Here is a 14,122-nt window from a genome sequence, read left to right as displayed (position 1 = left end):
ATTTTCAGAGAGGAGCTCCAGCCAGGAGTATTGGTGGCTGAGAACGACACTCCACCAATGCAGCTTAAGCTGTGCAGTGCTAGGCAACAGAGGGGCAAACAAACACGCTCACAAAAAAAAGCGCCCATGCTACTGGGTAAAATCCTGATAAAAAAATCTATCAATCAGTCACACATACGTGCCAGACATCATACACACAGCCTCTGCGTGATTGCAGGGGTTGGTTCTGGTTGCGCGAGATGAAGAATATTGCCATAGGCATGAGGTGACCCCTTAAAATAAACAGCCAAGGCATTCACCTGGTCAAAAAGAAGATAATACATGAACATTTCTAACAGCAGCTTAAAATAGTGACACACTTCATGTCTATATCTTGTGAAATAACTATACTATTTATTTAATGTATACTTTTCAAACTCTGGCTGTCAAAAATTTGAGCTACATCACATAATGCCAGCGAGGTAAAGTAGTAATCGAGAATTCATCCTTAACAGGGGTTTAAAAACAAACAAACAAAAAGAACACACACACACACACACACACACACCCCCCCCCCAAAAAAAAAACCTCCCTGCAGCCTCCCAAAGGCACGCACATGCCCATATGCAGCTACAGCTCAGCTTGCTAAATCAGTTACGACTGCTCTGCTCATTTGAAGATGTTCCTGCAGGAATGAGGTGCTGAGCAGCATACACAACTTGTGCATTTCGGCAGGCCAGTCAAAAACAGCTCACTTGGTAGTCTTGATATTTTCATGTCCCACCGTTCTCAGAATTTCAAATGCCAAGGAAGCAACAGCAACATCAGCATGAGAGCTAGGAATTAAAAACAGTAACATCTATTAGACATCCTCGGGGAAACCTTTTTGTTCAAATCCCACATTTGTCTTTATCATCTATGCTGGAAGATTGTTAATAGCCATTAACTGCGCTGTATACCCTGCTTTTCTGTTAAGCAGCAACATGCAACGAGTGAGTCTGCCCTGTAGCAAATCTTCCTTGTGTAAAAATGAATTTCAGCTCAACTTCACAGTAACTGCTACCTCACTCAATCATCTCCTCTGTAAAAAGAAGATATAATTTATCTCCCCCCCCCCGAATCTACACACACGCACACTTCCAGCTTGACAGAAAAACGTGTTTTCACACATACAGCCCTCAACGCAGCGGTGCTCCACGCAAGGAAGCAGTTCCACTCAAGGTGTTGCCCACCTCCTGCAAGGAGGCCCGACTGCCCCACCACACACAGCTCTGCAGGTTTGAGACTGAATGGTGGGATCTTCCCCCTTTGCTTCCTCGCCTAAGTTTTTATTATACATATTTTTGCCTAGTTTTTCTTTCTGGAAACACATGGGTTTTTCTAGCATTGGAACAGAGGCTCTAACACATTACTGCTAGTCCACAGAAACAAGTCTTTTTTTTATAGACTACCATCCCTCATCTTCAGCTTAGAAAGGACACTAGTAGATCAATCTGCAACTTCCTCAGTTGCTCCTAATGACAAATACCTACTGACACTCCATGTTTTGGGGAACGCAGAGCTAGCCAGGAAATCCAAATGATCAGTCCTCACTATGTAAGCCAATGTCTTAATGAGCAGCAGTTTAAACCACAAAATTTAGCTATCTATCTGAAACAAATGCATCTTGGCAACTGCCTTCACTGAAAATAAATGGCTACAATCCCACATTTTAAAGTGCAGATTTGATTCCACATAGCTACTAAGCAGAATGGGCTGGTTATGTATGTGTCACTCTCAAAACTGCCTGTTCTGACTAGCTGAGGATGTATCACAGAGAAGGAGTTTGGCAATCCACGGCTGCTACACGGCAGCAGGAGAGCACCGAAAGCAGCTTGCAATCCAAGCAGTGCCCCTCTCTCGGCACGTGACTGCTTGGCTGGTATCCTCCTTCTGCCGCACAGGCAGAGCAATAGAAACCTGGCTGTAAAAAATGAGCAAAGCAAAAACACTCCTCAATCACTTCAACCCCATGATAGTATGTGGGTGGAAGGGCCTGGGAGTTTAGACTACTCCGAGGATGGCTTAGGTCCAGGATCTCAGTTGTAGCCTTCTCTAAAACGTTTCCAGTTCTGCATGAGATACAGAGAGGCTTCTTAACAGGGTTCAAAGCACAGGTGAGGAGACCAAGTTTATTAGGTCACAAGGAATATTCTGGGAAAGACGCCACATAAGGGAATCTGGGGAGATGGCTGAACATCCATAACCTCCGTAAACAAAACGGCCATTCAGCTAAAGCCGATTAAGCTTGCTAACCGCAGGCTTCTCCTGCCTGCCCATTCCCAATTTATCCCTGTCTGAGTCTATTACAGCCCCAAGATCCAGGCTGAATCCCTCCCAGTTTCCTCTGGAGGCAAATGGATAGGGACGTGTGTTCCCCAAAGAAGGGGAGGAGGGGAAATGAAATCCGTGAGCTCTTGGTGGCTCCCCTGTTGCTGCTGCAGTGTGGGAGCTCGGCACAGCAAAGCAACTTGGCTTACCCTAACATATCAACACATTCGTCATTGGCATCAGCTAGAATTTGGTCTACTGATCATCTTGTGTCAAATAAGAGAGAGTGCTGTTTATTCTGGGCTCTATAGTATGTGGTTTTCTGAGTACAGAAATGTATAGATAACAGACAATTAGAGGAAGCCAGAAAAGCAGACTCAGAGAGCAACTGAGCCGTCTAGCGCATCTAATGCTGAAATGCTACGAAATAGAGTGAAAACTAGTTCTAAAAGAAGAAAACCTCATCTTTCCCCACTGTCATCTTCAGTGGTGGTGCCAGTGTCTCCCTTAGGGAGAGCTGACATTTTATTTTAATTAGATAATTTAATGTGTCATACAAAAACCCGTGAGTCAGCAGCTGAGTATGCGAGAGGGATGCAGACTGCTCTTGACAGGTTTGGTTAGTCCTCGGTGTGCATCTCCTTACACTCACCACGTCCCAACATTTCCTCTCCACATCTGCCCACATCCCCCCTTCCTTCCAACACAGGGTACACCCTGCCATAATGTCGAGGACCCAATTTTCCCAAACAACTGACATATAAAGCCTGCCTTTGGGAGCACAAAGAGCACTGCAAAGATTATCTTAGTGTTTCAAAAACTGATCTATAAACTACAATTTCTCTATCAATTTTAGTTCAACCAGGAGTGAAATGCAGCCTAACAGCCCAGGGCAGGAGTGTAAAATTTGCTTTGAGGGGCAGAGAACAGTAATGCATTCATATGTCCAAGGGGGATTAGATGAGGGAAAGTCCACAGGAGATGAGCTGAGGTTTGGCCAACTTGTTGGGACTAGCACCTCTGTTCTCGCAGAGGAGGCCACGGCATTCCCCAAAGTCTCGTGCCTTCTCGGAGAAGCCACAGGTATTCTTAAACAAAAGTAGCTCTGTTCTTCGGCTGCGCATTTGAAAGTAATCAGCTTGCAAGCGCACCAAACACAATTACTTTAAAACAGGGCACAAACATCGCATTGTGCATCTAGCCCACTCTGCCAAGAACCACTGACCAGTATCCGGTTATAGAGGCCAAGCGTTTGGAATAAAAGAATATATTTTAAAAAAGGAAAATCGACACATGTGCACACACATTGAGCCGGACTGTGCAGCACACTGCGGCTCGCCACAGCTGGGGATCAAAGCACGCTGCCGCCGCAGCAGAAATGCCGGCAAGCTCTGAATGAGAGGAGTTTGGAGGAGAGCAGTGTAGGGAGGGGGGCCAGGGACAGAAACCCGAGAAGCTTGTACTGCACAGAAGGCGATTACAGGAGAAGACCGTCGCAGACAAAAGAGGAGGCTAGGGCTCTCAGCCCTGGAAATTCCTGGAAGCCTGAGGGAACTCACCTGGCAGTTTGGGCCAGGCTCTCTAGAGTTTGGATAAGAGCATCACCATCATTCTTCAGGCTCTCCGAGCGCTTCTCGTTTGAAGTTATCTGGAACAAAAAGAAAGAACCGTTATCAAAGGCTTAGCAAGAAATTCCTCTCTGTCATTTTTTGTGGGATAGGGGAGAGGGAAACAAGTTATAGCATTTACTACAATTGTAAATGGAATGTGACATTAAAGAGACCCAAGAGAAAGTCCCTTTTACTGAACAGGATTGAATTTTAGGCACAGGCCATCTAAAATGTCTTGGCTTAATTAATGAGATTCATTCTTGTTCTGAGACCCTGTATGTGTGCAAATTCACACACCGGAGTCTGCCAATCCTGATTTCATCCTTAGTACCAATGCCAATACAAGCCCCATTTAATCTGAATTCCAGGGAGATCTTGGGGAGGCAGTCGTTTTCATTTCTCACTTCAGGGAAAAAATAACCAAGCTTGTATCAGCCTTCAGATCAGGACACGTGGGGTTTCTCAGAGAGGAGCCGGATTAAAATCACTGCAACGGTAGCAGTTGTGTAATGAAATTTTTCTTGCCCCCCATCAGTCATTAGGAATATTACCTGCACAGGACTGTCACCTACAGAGCAGGGGACTGATTGACCAAAGCTATATGCCCTTTTGTGTCAAGTGAATCCTGATTATAGCTGATCTTGCTGCTGGTGACTGTTATCACGCTAATCTGTAATGACTGGTTTATTGCTTCTCCAGCCTTAAGTAGTATAACTACACAGCTCCAAGCAGCCGCACATTTCCTGACCAGTTAAGCAGGTGAATGGGAAGGTCACGGCATACATCACATGAAATCGCACGGCACTGTGGCACAGACAGACACTGAATACTTGGCAGCTTGCTGAAGAAGCTCTCGTATCTCAAAAAATTACTGAAAAAAAGGTTTGCGTGTCAGTTCCTGCTTGCAAAGGTAAATAAATCTTGGCCGAAGAGAAAGGAAAAGAGGAGGACCAGAGTAGCTGATTATTTCAATACCGGAGGAGTCGATGCTTGAAACGACAACTTCTAATCCCAAAATCTGGCAAGGACTTTTAAGCTTTAGCATGCTGCAGCTGGCCCTGTTTACCACTGATCAAGCATCTGGCCAATACACCTTCACATCTCCCTCTTAAATCACAAGAGAAGCTGTATTTACAGCTGCCATCCCACCATAATTTATCAGCAGCGATTCTGCAACAACAGTGCCACTACATCTATAATCATAACATCCTGTAGTTAAGCAGAACAGGGAACAGGGACCTGTCTGAAGTAAACTAAAATGTACCCTGTGTGTTGAAAAAAACAGCGATGCCATTACCTAAGTACAAATCATTGGTAAATCCTGATTACAGGTCACTAAACTTTTTTACTCTCTTGAGGTTTATATCCGACCCTTTCAGTTTGTATTTCAGTAATCTGTTCTTCTTTATTTGTCACCCGTTAGACACAGAAGATGTTTTGTAACCTGGGTTCTGAATGTGAGAACACCACTACACATAATAGTAGCAATACAATCGCAATACAGGGAGAAAAGTGCTTTCACCACAAGACATTGCTTTCTATTGCTAATGAGTGCTCGTGCCTCTACCGAACGCTTCCCCTAACTTCCGCATCTCACCAGCCGCTGCCACGTTCTTTGCACTTGCCACATTCGTGCTCCTTGTTTATCCTGCACACTTGAAAGAGGAAGAGGTTGCGGGAGGAGGAAGGTCACTGAAGACTGGATCGTGCTCCATAAAACTACGAGGTCAAATAAAGGTTAGAGATATCCCTAATTCTTGGGTGCTCACATCTGTACAACCCTCAGAGTCTTTTAACAAATTAGCCTTTGCGCATTATATACATAGACAGAACATTCAAAATATGCCCAACTATAAAATCTGTACCAAGAAAAAGTTTTAAATCCAAAATGCTCTATTTAAAACAATAACTTAGTCCAGCTGAGTCATAGGGTCTGACTATAAGCTTGCCTGTGTTGCAGCATGCCTTGCGTCATTATTAAGAATACATTTCTGTGGATACAATGCATTTGAATGGAAAGGATTAAAACAGCTTTATATGCACAGAAATTGTAACGGACAGAACAGAAAGACCCATGAGATCATCCACTCCATCTCCCTATTATACTTCACTGTTCAGAGCAGCTTTCAGCCACAAGCAATGGGCTGCTGTGATGTCCATCCGTAGGGGCTACTCCCCTCTCTAATAAAATGCTTCAATAAGATCCTTTCAGCAGTAAAGGTGGTACCACAAGGAGGGAAAGGATCAGGCCTTTAACATCATGAGCAGCCTGCAGACTGCTTAAATTAAGTCTAAAACAAATTTAGGACACATTTTCTTGAGAGCATCAACCAACAGCTTCCCACAAGCCAAGGGGTGTTGGTGAAGAACAGACCCATCCATCCGGCCGGCAGTGCCACCTGGACGCACAAATGGACAACCTGCACAGACAAAACGCGGCTGTATGGATTTACGTGGGCAGATGGGGTTTCCACACCCGCTCTCGATCATCGGTGTCCAGAAAACTGCTTCCTGTCTACCACCAGGCATCCACACCATGGGCCTGGGAGAGGATCAACGCTGCAGTAGCAGGAAAGCTGCAGGTTGAATATAGGGTGAGCTGCCAGTGCCCTGTAGCTGGCTGGACTGCAGCTGCCTATGGGTTTTTGTCAGTACTCGCATGCTGTTACTGCTCTGACCGCTAGCATTTATTTGGCCTTTATATCAGGCTGTGTAGTAGATCTGATTGCTCCCTGAGTGATCAGAAGGTCTCTCCCATACGACAGATTACATCCTGCTTCACATAAAGCTCATGAGAAACACTGTCTGAATCACTGTTCGCTTTCAAGACCCAATATAAAACTTTACCCATGTTCCTTATTTAAAAATTGTTCTGGTTTTGTCTTAATTTTGTTCCATAGATAAAAATAAATTATGATAGCACATAAAACCATCAGTAACCAAACTTTTAGAAATTAATGTATTTTCCACTCATTTTGTTATCTTTTTCTTCTACCCAGCATCACTATATCTTTTATCCACACCAGTTCTAGTTCTTGTTCACTTAGAATTTTAACAACTAGTTTAATAATCTCTTGTAATATTGCTATTTGTTCAAGCTGGCCACAACACATATTCAATGACATAATCAATAGCTATTCCTTTAATTAAAAATGTAATTAAATCTCAGTTTAGTTGTACACTCACTGCAATTTAACAAGAATTTCAAAATTACTTTTCTTTATTAAGCTAATAGCCATTCAGCAGCTTTCCTCTCTTCAATTCTGTTGAACAAGGATGAGCCATAAGGAATACCATAATTGATATGTAAAGATCACTATTTCCTAAAATTTAGGATAGCTGTTCAGTTATTATGGTGCTGCTAAAGGTGAGTGCAGGAAAAGATAGAATATAAAACATTCGCTGGAAGATCATCTTCACTAGTAAATTGAGGAGTTTTGGATTCTTGGTCTAAGAAGTGATTTTTGCAATTCAAGTCTCAAGAAAGCATGGAAACCTACAGGACAATTACTTTTCTTAAGGCTGGTTTCATAATACTGAACTGCTTTCTCTGATTAGTCATAACTCACATTTTGTAATTTATAACTGAGTTAAATGACCTAAGTAGTAAACTACTCTCTCACCATTTTGAAAAGAAAGAAATTCTCCTGCTTTATTGAGGTTTCAAGTAAACTGCAAGCTTGACGTCTGTGAAGTAAACTGGGAAATAATGCAAAATATTGATTGGGTAAAAATAAGGAGCTTTTTATTTGAAACATTTTTTGGTTGAAGAAAGGCCTCAGGAGCATATTTAGCTGCACCTTCAAGTGTTATCTTCTCAAATAAACAACTGCTGGAGATGTTTACCATTTCCACGCTCAATGGATGCTTTTCTACAAGCCATCACCATGCCTGTATACACAGATACAAGCAAGGCATTTCATAAATGCTCTTTCTCACAAACTGGTTTTTTCTCTTTCCCAAACACGTGCAATATTTTAACCTCATAAAGTGATGCTTTCTTACTTTTTCCTCAAAATTTAACACAATTAACCTAATTACCTTTGCAGGATTAGTTAGCTCAAGTTCTCGCTCAACTTTACTGACACTGGCTGAGAGCAGCCACACAGGTAACACAGGAGCTGCTGTGGGCTGGTTTATCAGAACCACCAGATACTCGTAGGTCCAACATTAGCATCACTTGACTATCAACTCATGCTGTGAATAAAGTACCACTTATCGCCAGTTGGAAGCTTTTCTGTGAATGGGAATTGTATCTTCAGCTAATACTGCAGTAAAACATACAGTAAAATATAAAACATAAAATACAGTAAAACTGTTGTATCTTCAGCTAATACTGCAGTAAAACCAATCATCAAGATATTTTTTTCTGTGTACTAACTGGGACCCTATGTAGGACATGAAATATATTTTAAAAAATTAAGTTTTTGGAATAAAAAAAATTGAAGAATTAAGCACACTCCTATTGCCCTCTAGACACTATTTCATATAATGTCTTCATAGTAAGTGCTGTCCCTGCAATTTTAAATGTGCATCTCGGACTTCTCATTCCTGCTTCCACCTTTGACTGGCTGAAGGCACTGTCAGTAGGACACAGGGCCTTTCATCCCCACCCAAAGTTGCTGTTTCAAATGCCTTCCGGGACGGTGGTGATTGAAAGTTGATGGCTATTCACAGCTGCTTAGTGTGACCTTATTCCCATTTTTTAAGGAACAAATGTCACAAAATATAGTGGTGTCAAAAACATCACTATAACTGACGTGACAGCCCAGCAAATAAGTCAATGGGATGGTAACTTCAGAAATGAGGCACAATGCCTGGACTGGAGGAGAAAACCTGCCAGTGTTGCAGCCCATCTTATGCCTATCCCAGGGCATTTAATGGTACTTTTCCTCCCAGGCTGTCAGCACTGAGCTATTCACAGGCACTGCAGTAATCAAATAAAACACGTCACTTGGTTTGTCATTCACAACTCACAACGACATGGCCAGAAATATGCAGCTGTTCCTTCTTAACGGAGGAGCACGCTAACCAAGAACATACTGCAAACAGGGACGCATTCGGGTGAGCATCTATGTGAAATAAAACTAACGGATCCATTGATTGTGTTCAAACTTACTAAACGTAAATATTTCTTTCAAAGTAAATCCCTCTCCAAGCATACACATTGAGCTGGCATTGCCCAGAGGAGATATATCAAACAGATCCATCACTTCCCATGACAGATCAAACGGATCCGTCACTTCCGTAGGCCTGCATGCTTACTTAATCTTACAAAGTAATGTAGCCCTACCTTTGCGTAATGAAGGGCCAGACCCAATGAAGTATTTGAAGCCTGTAAAATAGAGGCTGTAATGATTACATGGGTGTCAGCCCCCAAAGAGGAATCCCGAGCGGAGGCCGAGATACCTGCACAGTGCATGGGGAGTGCATAGTTGCCAAAGAGCATGGAAACCTGCACGTTGAGCACAAAGTTATCTGAATTCCCTCTCCTCTCTGGAACTCAGACTGCTAACACAGCAAATGAAAACTCATGGTCCAGGCAGCAGAGGCCACAACTCCAACCCTTTTCTCAGTGCCCCCACAGCAGGCTGTGAGCTCCCGTGCTCCTCTGTAGTCCTCTCCCCTTTTCTAGGCAAGTGAAGGTCACGTTTTTATTGCTGCGGCACAGTTTCCACTGGATGGGGAGAGGCAAGGAGGTTTGGATGGTTCCCATGCAGTGAGGGAATAACACCACAGCACGGGCACTTGGCAGGGAGGCAAGAGGCAGCACGGCTCTCCAGGTTGAAGAAGTTAAGCATGAACTGTCATTTACCAGCAGAGCGCTCTAGCTACTAGGGCAATTTTATATCCGTGGCAGGAATTTTTTAAAAAATATACCCAAAACAACTAAAAACAGCAACAAAATTCCCAGATATCTGCAGTGGTCTTTTGTGAGGTGTTTAATCTGGCATTTGTTAGACGTGCCCTAGGCAGGCACATGGCACTGGACCCTTCAAAGCACTTCGGTGCAACCAATTTACAGGTTGTTTAATGAAAACTAATGGTAACTCTTGCCAGGCTATGCAAGTGTAGCAGAGGAACACCTGAGGACAGTGTGCTCACAGAGACACCACACTACGATGGCCACAAGTTATTTTGGTCTTCATAATGTATGAGAGCTCATTCTAAAAGGGTAAAAACCTTCTGGCATTCCCCCCCATCACAGCATGCTTCCTTGCTACTCTTCTCTCTACACATGGTTCAGCTGGAGAGAGACAGACACAGAACGTGTGTGTGGGAAGAACAAATCAAGTCGGACAAGTTATATTTATGTTACTAATTGCCAACACATTTGAACAGGCCTGAGCAATGTTGCTGGACCATAAAAACAAGAAATGAAAGTTACAAAAGCATGAGTGTTCCAGGTGTGCTTTGGCAAGCATATTGCAGTCAGGGATTGCAGACACACAATTACAAAGACTTTGTGGCCTTCAGATCCTGCAAATACATGTGAAAACAAGCAGGTATCTGTGACAAAAAAAACCTACATCAGACAGCTTAGCTCTGATTTTAGAGTTCAAAAATCTTTTTTTTTCCTCTTTATGGATAAAATTCTTGTTCCACTGAAGTCAGCAGCAAAGTCCTTTTGACTTTGATAAGGCCAAGATTTCATTCAACATGTTTCGTTTTCTTCTAATTTGTACGTATGTGCAGGTTTATTCTAAGTTCAAAGTAATTTCCACCAGTAACTTGGAAACGTACCAGTTTCCCGGCAGTCTGAAAGCCACGCTGTCTCGAGGACTATTCACAGAGAGACAAGGAATGTCTCCCACACACTATATAATGGTTAATTGATTTTGGACGTTTCTTTACACCTTCCACTTTGAGGCTATTCTCTGCCCTTCAGCATATACATAACGCACACAAAGGCAAGCTCTGTGATTGTTGTAAAGTTGTAAAATTACCAACTCTAAGGGGCATTGTCTAAGCATAAGAGAAGATTCGTAAAACCACGGGGTAATTATTGAACAGAAGACTGCTCTCTGTCTTGTTTGATTTTTTGATTTGGTTTTTATTGCTAGCAGTGTTCTCAGCCTGCTTTCAGGAAATACAAGATGTCTTTATAACCCAGAAAATATCCATTATCGCAGTTTCCATCCTCTGTAACTAGCGAGTTTAAAATATTTGACTTAACAGAACGGGATAGGGCAACCTCTTCACATCCATTAGAACCAGCTGTCCACAACAACTTCATTAGCAAAAGTAAACTGCAGTCTTGCCTGGCAAAAGGTGTCTCAAAGGTGCTACAGGAGACTTCCACAGTGTTGCACTGTTGACAAGTTATGCATGCTCATAAGCCAGCCCAACAGCAATAAGACATTAAAAATAAACACTTGCCACCCTGTTGCTGGTGATCTCATCTGCAAACACAGGTTCATCTGTCATCTGCATGCCAATGACTCCCTGAGGTACCACTTCAGACCAGTTTCACTCTGTCCAAAAAATGATCCCAGCTGGCCTCAAACATGAGCTTTAGCAAAATGGGGCCGCATACCAAGCTTATACAAACCTCGCAAGCCTCTCAGATCCCTCTTTCTGCAGCTCCCAGGCAGCTGCCTGTCCTCACCTTGCTGGGTCTGATGAGACCACCACCTCCCAGGCACACCTCACCCTGATGGTCTTGTATGACTTCCCCCTTACAAAAGGAATGGGGAAATCCACTGGAATAATTTTTTATTACCACAGCAGGTCCAATGTAGGCTCAGATCCTTCATTTATGTTCCTTTAGGAGCTATTATAGAGGCTCCTGGTTGTCTTAAGAGCAAAAAAACCCCTAAAAGCAGTTAGGAACACACACTGTAAAACAATGCAACAGGTTCTCTGCCTATCTAGATTTCCCCTCAAATTCATCATTCCCTGGATCTCTCATATTCAAATGTCCTTCATGGTCTCTCTTTCTCTTCATCAGCTTTTCTCCTAAAATAGCTTCTGACAAGTAACTCCCAATCCCTCTTAAATGTTGATTCCTGTAACTCTTTTTCCAGTGCCGCTGTCTTTTATGGCCTAATAATTCAACTTGTGAAGAAGATCCCTGAATTCCAGCATCTGTCATCCCTTATATCTCCCTGTAAAATCATAAAATAGTCTGACTGCAAAGTTTTTTTGGAGTTATATCTAACTTTCATTGATATGCTCCATGGGTTAGGGATGGCCTTCTTTTCACGTACATATTCTTTTCATGTTCATCTAGTACAGCTGAACCTAGATCTTTCACTGCCATATTTTGTGCTATGACAATTCAAATAATTTCAAATATTTATACACTTGTAAGGGTAAGAATCATTGCTACAGATAACTCATCTTCTCACTATTAGGAAAACCAGTGACACCCAGAACATGTTGGAAAGTGCTGACCTTTAAATGGCAATTACCATACAGGAGAAGTATGCAAGCAACCAAGCAATTACCAATTTCATAAATGCTTTTATATCTAAGGACACAAACACTTGAGCAGCCGTGCCTGTGATGCTCAGGTGAACTGGACAAACCCCTAGGAACTGCCAAGCAGTTGCAGTTTACCAAAGAATTTCAGTTTTAATGCATACAGCCTCCAAAAAAATAATACCTCCAACCTGACATTGTCCCTTGTCCTGCTTTAAAATGCTCCTCATAAAGGGAAAAGACTAATAGGCCTTGACAAAGGCAGAGTGATGTGAACAGATGCTGTCAAAGTTGTCCTTATACAGATCCACTGGTGCAATTCAAGTCTGATCTAGTATGCAAAATCCCTAGCTTTCCCTGAGCAGAACCTTTATATGGCATTGATTAATTTTAATGGAGGATGAAAAAAAATTGGAAAGCTCATGCTCACATTGGTTATAATCTGGACTTGAACACAAGACTCCAACAACTAAAAGTCTGTACAATTTGACTTAATGTTTTAGATTTACCATTCCAAGAACAGCAGGAATATGATGAGTTAAATTAAGAACTAACATAGATTATAAAAAATACATACTTAAAGACTAAAAAGAGTAGCAAAATCTTGTGAGAAAATCATTATAAACTATGATTTTGAACTAAATACTAAAGCATTAAACATTAGTTCCTTTGTAATCCCTATAGACTTGGTTTCTATGGACACATAAAACTTGGACATAGAACCCTTGAGGTTTTCCTTAAGTACCAATGATGGATAGTCTTTCATATACTGAAAAAAGACAAAAAAAGGCCTGATGATTTTTTATTAGGGGAGAAAAGCATCATTATATTTATGTTTTATGTAAAAAGCAACTAGGAATGTAAATGACTGAACAGGGATCTAAGTCTATAAACCACCAATTTCTGTGGAAAATTATGCTTTATGTAATGGTTCAATTTCCATAAAATTGTAAAAACTGTCATAAAAACAAATGGACTTCTGAAGTCGATGCTTGCTTACTGTCATGTGACAGATGGCTCTGACTGCCTGGCAGAGAGCAAACAGCTACCTAGTTGGTCCTCACTGACTTCGGAGAGAATCATTTTGGTCTATTCACTTTTTTTTTGTTAATGAGCCCAGTTGCATTTAAGTATCTTTATAGCAGCTAGTAAGTCATCCATATAAAAACAAATGGACTTCTGAAGTCGATGCTTGCTTACTGTCATGTGACAGATGGCTCTGACTGCCTGGCAGAGAGCAAACAGCTACCTAGTTGGTCCTCACTGACTTCGGAGAGAATCATTTTGGTCTATTCACTTTTTTTTTGTTAATGAGCCCAGTTGCATTTAAGTATCTTTATGGCAGCTAGTAAGTCATCCACGCGCAATTACAGAGAGGAGGTCAAAAGGAAGTAATAGTGATGAGTCCAACAGATGACACAGCTAGGCAATCTCAATAGTATTGCACTATGTAAAATTACAGTGCACTGAAACACCAAATGAGTCCGGCAATCCTTTTGTGCCCACAGAAACAATGAATTAGGACTCCATAACGAAAACAACAGTGATAGTCACTGAGAATCACACTGTCTTTGAATTATGAATCGAATAAACAGGTTGCAGGTTTCAGAAATGCCAGTTTCACTGTACAACCCAAAGCAAAACATCTGTCCGTGTGAAAGGAGAGCGTATTTCTCATCGCTGACCATGGCAGTATTGTTTTTCAGACAGCTCCTGTACCTATTCATAATCATACTGGGCTCCCAGTACCCAAATACCAGCACAGTGCTAATCTTTTTTTTTTTTTTTTGGGGGGGGGG

General features: G+C 42.1%; 1 protein-coding gene across 1 annotated transcript in view; it reads right to left on the bottom strand.

The window, feature by feature from the left end:
• Nucleotides 1-730: 730 nt before the first annotated feature.
• ULK4 (unc-51 like kinase 4) overlaps nt 731-14,122 on the bottom strand; it is a 261,157-nt gene continuing 247,765 nt past the window's right edge. Inside the window, exons 35-36 of the mRNA XM_009290482.2 lie at nt 3,849-3,937; nt 731-815 (exon numbers count right to left, since the gene is read on the bottom strand). Coding sequence (XP_009288757.2) covers nt 731-815; nt 3,849-3,937 — 174 coding nt within the window. The remainder of the gene's footprint in view (nt 816-3,848; nt 3,938-14,122) is intronic.

This window comes from Aptenodytes forsteri, unplaced genomic scaffold (genome assembly GCF_000699145.1).
Source record: "Aptenodytes forsteri isolate BGI_AS27 unplaced genomic scaffold, ASM69914v1 Scaffold426, whole genome shotgun sequence".
Classification (NCBI taxonomy): Eukaryota; Metazoa; Chordata; class Aves; order Sphenisciformes; family Spheniscidae; genus Aptenodytes; species Aptenodytes forsteri.
This window is presented reverse-complemented; position numbering and strand designations above follow the sequence as displayed.